Source organism: Tupaia chinensis, unplaced genomic scaffold, assembly GCF_000334495.1.
Source record: "Tupaia chinensis unplaced genomic scaffold, TupChi_1.0 Scaffold000573_1, whole genome shotgun sequence".
NCBI classification, from domain to species: domain Eukaryota; kingdom Metazoa; phylum Chordata; class Mammalia; order Scandentia; family Tupaiidae; genus Tupaia; species Tupaia belangeri.
In genome coordinates, this window is record NW_006160087.1 from 1759268 (window position 1) to 1765563 (window position 6296).

The 6296-nt window shown below is 52.7% G+C and overlaps 1 protein-coding gene across 1 annotated transcript in view; it reads right to left on the reverse strand.

Annotated features, from left to right (window-relative positions):
- Nucleotides 1-6296, reverse strand: part of ZNF362 (zinc finger protein 362) — a 26460-nt gene that overhangs the window by 14409 nt on the left and 5755 nt on the right. Inside the window, exons 3-4 of the mRNA XM_027775562.1 lie at nt 867-1303; nt 157-381 (exon numbers count right to left, since the gene is read on the reverse strand). Coding sequence (XP_027631363.1) covers nt 157-381; nt 867-1303 — 662 coding nt within the window. The remainder of the gene's footprint in view (nt 1-156; nt 382-866; nt 1304-6296) is intronic.

Sequence of the window (6296 nt, forward strand, 5' to 3'; positions counted from 1 at the left end):
GCCACTCTCACCTGAGAGGCTGCGCAGGGTGGCCCTGGGCCTGCTCACCTAAGAGGCTGCGCAGGACGGCCCCGGGCGGGCTCACCTGAGAGCTGCACAGGGCGGCCCTGGGCCTGCTCACCTGAGAGGCTGCACAGGGTGGCCTGGGCTGCTCACCTGGTGTGCTGCTGGAGGTGGGAGAGCTGCCGGAAGGACTTGTCACAGTAGGAGCAGTGGTAGGGCTTGACACCAAGGTGGATACGCAGGTGCTGGGCCAGGTAGGAGGCGTTGGCAAAGGACTTGGAGCAGTGCGGGCACTTGTGGGGCTTGGCCTCCGTGTGCGACTTGGAGTGGATCTGCATCTCGGACTTGGTGAAGAAGGTCAGCGGGCATACCTTACACCTGCAGGCAAGAGGCCGTTCACACCCAGCCCCGGTCTGCTCACGCCCCTCAGCGCCACGCCCCATGGTTCTGGGGGAGGATGCTCCAGCGCCCCCAGCTGTACATTACAGTACCTGGGGGGCTCTAGAGAAGTCCCCATGCCCGGCTCACCCGTGCCCCCCACCCAGCAAGGTAACGCCACCTCTGGGGCTGCAGGCCTGGCACGGCATTTCTGAAAGCCCTTCAGACGGGTCTGCCGGGCCAGGACTGCTTCAGAGGAGGAAATGGACCTCGCCACCCGAGGCCGGCAGGGCAATGGGGCTGCCCACCACAGGCCAGCCCTGGAGGGCCAAGGCTCTATTCCCCCTCCGTCACACCCTGCCTAGGAGGCGGGACTTGCCAGGAGACCCACCCCTCTGGACCTCAGCCCCTGCTTTCTGCCCTCGGGCGGCCCTAGGCACAGGCCCTGCCCAAAGCCCACCCCAGCTGGGCCCCGAGACCCTCACCTGTATGTCTTCCCCTCCTTGGCAGTCTCTCCGGAGGCAAGGATGGGGTAGGGGACAACGAGGACTGGTGGACCCCCCGGGTTCTCCGCCTTGATCTTTTTGCGGCCGCGTTCAGACTTGGGGGGGCCAAGCAGGCCGTGGCCCTGGATTGTCTTGATGGAGTCCAGGAGTGGGGGGCTGGTGATCCCTGAGATGAGGGTGGGGGACGAGGCGATGAGGCGGCTCTGGCTGGTGGTGGTGGGCGTGGACGGGGTGCTGGTGCCCGTGCCCGCGCTTGACTCCGACGTGCTCACAGCCGGGGTCCGGGAGGAGAGGCCCAGACCTATGAAGACAGCAGGTTGGGGCGGGGGTGAGGGCGTGACAGAGGCGAGCTTGGCCCATATGGGCCTGTGACTTTGCCAGGCCCCTGCCACTCTGAGCTTCTCTTTCCCATCCATAAATTATTCCCTAGGGGTAACTGGTATAAACTCCTCAGGTGCTTCAAGGCTAAATGGAGTTCGGTGGCAGAGGTGCTTCGGGGATATTCAAGGCACAGAAAAAGACCGAGGCACAAAGATGTTCCCTCCTGTGTTGGGAACAGCAGTTGGCATAATGGCTATGTCGCTGGACTCCCATGTAGTTGACCGCGGTTCGAGTCCCGGATCCGGTGGCTTAAACTCACGGCAGGCGCGTGTGTGGGCGTGCCCAAGATCCCGAGAGGAGAATGGAGGAGAAGGGATCGTGGCGTGGCAATACCCCCTGGGGGGTGATTTCTCGCTTTCTGGCTCTCTGTCTCTCTCTGTCTGTCTGGCGAGTGCACGCGCCCTATAGCAAAAACCTCTCAAAAAAAAAAAAAAAGTTGTTCACTACTGTGTTATTTATAATAGCAAAAAAATGAGAAGCAACTGAAATACAGAGCATTTGGGAAGGGCTCAGAAAACAGTACTGAACTGCCTGTTTAAAAGGTTGTGTTTGTTATTTAAAGCCACACAGGACGGCCAACATGCTATGCGCAGTAGGAGGAGGAGTGGTTCGAATATCAGCAGGCCTCCTATATTTTCAGGTTCTTTGACAATGAACTTCTTGAAACTCCTGTAACAAAAGTTACTCTTTTAAAGGGGAGAGGACTAGAAACATTTACAGTATCAAGTTAAGTAGAAAGAAAGAGGAAAAGGTTCCTGTCCTGTGTTCCAAACAATGTTTTTCTTTAAAAACAAAAATATGTGCACTGACAAAGTGTGTGCTGGCCAGCCCCGTGACTCAGTGCAGCACGGCTCTGTGTGATGCACACGCCACGTGGTCAGGCCCGGGCTCACATCCTGGCGTCACCTGATGCTCATGATCTGGCGCCAGGGCTGAGCGCGACATAGACCCTGTGGGGGGTGCCTGCCTGCTTCTCTCTCTTCTGTCTCCCTTTCTCATGGAAGAAATAAAAATAAACTTATGGGACCAGCAGATGGCATAATGGTTATGTCACTGGACTCCCACATAGTCAACTGCAGTTCGACTCCCAGACTCGGAGGCGCGCGTGTGCGTGCATGCCCAAAATCCCGAGAGGAGAATAGAGGAGAAGAAATTGCAGCATGGCCTTCCTCCCTGGGGGGTGATTTCTGGCTTTCTGTCTCTCTGTCTCCCTGTCAAGTATACGCACAAAATAAATAAATAAAATAAACAATAACAAACTTTTAAAAGAAAGATACTCTCCCGAGTGGGCAAGGTATGCTCTGTAGCATCACTGATGGGGCGTACAGTGATGGAGCCTTAGCAGAGGATGGCTTGACAATACCATTAAATGTTAGACACACACAACATCTAACAAAGCAGTTCTATCTCTGGAAATCTACCAGAAGGAAACATTTATACGCGAGCACAAAGAGCTGTGGACACGGGCCTTCCACACGACACTGTGGCCATGACAACACTGGATACAACATGTCTGTCCTCGGTGGGGGCTGTGTAGCCGGAGGGAGTTTTGTCCTCATTATAGAGGTCTACACGGCCACTAAGACAAGACTGCTGTGATTCAGTGCCAGAGTCAGAAGGCCAAAACGTGCTGTCAGGTTAAAAAGTGAATCAAGTATTAGGAACCCATCTAGTCTAAAGCACACACATTCAAACGCGATACGTGTACACAGGTGATCCGTGTGTGCAAATGCAGAGCAACGGATCCAAGCAGAAACACAGTACATGTACACGGGCAATCCATGTATGTAAACGCATAGTGATGGATCCGAGCAGAAATGCTATACATGTACACGGGTGATTCATGTGTGCAAATGCAGTGATGGATCTAGCAGAAATGCTGTACACGTACACGGGTGATCCGTGTGTGCAAATGCAGAGCAACGGATCCAAGCAGAAACACCGTACATGTACACGGGCAATCCATGTATGTAAACGCATAGTGATGGATCCGAGCAGAAATGCTATACATGTACACGGGTGATTCATGTGTGCAAATGCAGAGCAACGGATCCAAGCAGAAACACCGTACATGTACACGGGCAATCCATGTATGTAAACGCATAGTGATGGATCCGAGCAGAAATGCTATACATGTACACGGGTGATTCATGTGTGCAAATGCAGAGTGATGCACCTGAGCAGAAATGCTGTACGTGTACACGGGTGATCCGTGTGTGCAAATGCAGAGCGATGGATCTGAGCAGAAATGCTGTACGCGTACACGGGTGATCTGTCTGTGTAAATGCAGAGTGATGGATCTGAGTAGAAGTGCTGTACGTGTACACGGGTGACCCGTGTGCGTAAATGCAGAGCGATGGATCTGAGCAGAAGTGCTGTACGTGTACACGGGTGACCCGTGTGCGTAAATGCAGAGCGATGGATCTGAGCAGAAATGTTGTACGCGTACATAGGTGACCCGTGTGTGTAAATGCAGAGTGATGGATCTGAGCAGAAGTGCTGTACGTGTACACGGGTGACCCATGTGCATAAATGCAGAGCGATGGATTTGAGTAGAAATGCTGTACACGTACACGGGTGATTCATGTGTGCAAATGCGGAGCGATGGATCTGAGGAGAAATGCTGTACACGTACACGGGTGATCTGCGGGTGATCCGTGTGTGCAAATGCAGAGTGATGGATCTGAGCAGTAATGCTGTACGTGTACATGGGTGATCCGTGTGTGCAAATGCAGAGTGATGGATCTGAGCAGAAATGCTGTACGCGTACACGGGTGATCCATGTGTGTAAAGGCAGAGTGATGGATCTGAGCAGTAATCCTGTACGTGTACACGGGTGATCCGTGTGTGCAAATGCAGAGTGATGGATCTGAGCAGAGACACGCCAGACTGCTACTGCGGTTCTCTCTAGAGAGTGGGAAGTTTTTTTCGATAAAGGAGATGTTCATACTATGTCTATTTCTATATTATTTGAATCTTTTACCTGGTGAATTCATCCACTTTTTACATCTGTTATTAAAGAATAAATAAAATAAATTATAGAGAAAACATATACAAGTTTTAACAATAGTAGGACTAAAGCTAATTTTTTTCTCCTTTCAGCGTGTCTGCAATTTTTAAATTTTCTATAATGACTGTATGTTACCTTATAATAATAATAATAATAATAAAAACAATACTTGTGATAGAATGCTGAGTAGGAAAAGCAACTTAACTCATACACACGGCCCAAGCACAGGCTCAACAAAACACAGGCACATATTAAAAAGCAAATGAAACATCCAGAAACGGAAGGGTATGGGCCAGAAGAGTCTCTAAGCTGCTGGGTTGGAAGCGAAGGATTATGAGCATATTTTTCCCCTAGTTTCTCTCTTTTCTAAATTTCCCTTAATATGCTTATATTACTTTTCTAATATTACTTTTAAAATGAAAAAATAAATTTAATAACATCATAATAACTGGAGATATGCAGAGTGCAGCTGGAGCCTGGGGAGGCTCACCGGCTCCACAATTCTTGGGCAGTCCTGAGAAAAGGAGGGAGAGATGGGGCAAGGCAGGGACTGAGCTGGGGGTGGGCGGGGTGGGGGTGGGTACGGGTCCTGGTCGTAGAAGTCTCTGGAGAGAGCGGTTAAAAAAAGGAGGGCACCGGGCAGCTCAGTCCCCTGACACTGCTGGGGGCCCCAGTGTGCCTGGGAGTCCTCCCCCACCCTATCCAGCACTGGGCCCTGTGCCTTCTTCTTGGGTGTACCCCAGATCTGCCCCCACCTCCCTCCAGACCCACTGCCACTGCCTTGCCCAGGCCACCACCTTCCTGCTTCTGAGCTTGTCCTACCGGCCCAGTCTTCCCCTCACAGCCAGACTCCACTTTCTAAACCCAATCTGAGCATTGCCCTCCCTGCATAAAAACCTAAGAACCGTCAGTGGCTCCCCACTGCCTAGAGTGAAGTCCATGCTGCCTAGCTCCACCAGGCCCTCCACACCCTGCTGCTGCTTCCTCTCAGCCGATCCTCGATCCACGATCCATGATCTACAAGAGGTCAAGCCCTCGGTGGGACATACAGCCTCCTCCTCTGCCCTGGCTTCACATGACTTTACCTCTCCGCTCAGTTCTCCTCTGTTGAATGGAGACACTAGGGTGAACCTTTCAAAACTGCTTTGTAAGGCAGATGTGACCCATTGTTCTACCAGATTCTTTTTTTTTTGAAAGGTTTTTGCTATAGGGGCATGCACTCCCCAGCAAGAAATCAACCCCCTGGGGGGATGGCCAGGATGGCCCTCCATTCTCCTCTCAGGATCCTGGGTACGCACATACACGTGCCAGGTGTGAGTTTAAGCCACCAGGTCCAGGACTCAAACCGCAGTCAACTATATGGGAGTCCAGCGACATAGCCATTACACCAACTGCTGGTGCCTGTTCTATCTGATTCTGACAGCACCCACTTCACCAGGCTGCCGGGAGTAATATGAACGCTGGTCAGCACGGTAGTCAACTCTGGCTGGATCGAGTTAGCAGCCAGTACTGTCATCTTCCTCCTCCTCTTCCACAGTCCCATCCCAGACTCCTCTGCTTCCTGCCATTACTCCCCTGGCACGTGCTGCTCCCTCTTCCTGCTCCATTCCCCTAATGCACAGGCACCTTTTCCTTGCATTTCAGCTCCTCCAAGGAAGTATTCTCTCACTTCCCCAAATCTGGTCAGAGTTCCTGACCCGGCTTTCCTGGTGAGCTCCCAGCAAATAGAGACACACCCCGTCCTGCCCCCTGGGGGGAACAGGGTCTTCCCAGTACAATCCGACCAGGCCAGCCACCCCAAGCTCCAGGAGTTCCCCCGACCCAGCTCCCTCCAGCCTGCTCCAGCCCTGCCAGCCCCAGCTCTCACCTAGCCTGCCCTCACCCAATTCCCACTTAGGCCCGCCCTACTCTCCGCCCAGTACCCACAAACCACGCCCACGCCAGGGCCCCGCCCAGGGTGAATGGCCATGCTGCAATCCCTTCTCCTTTATTCTCCTCTTGGGATTCTGGGCATGCAT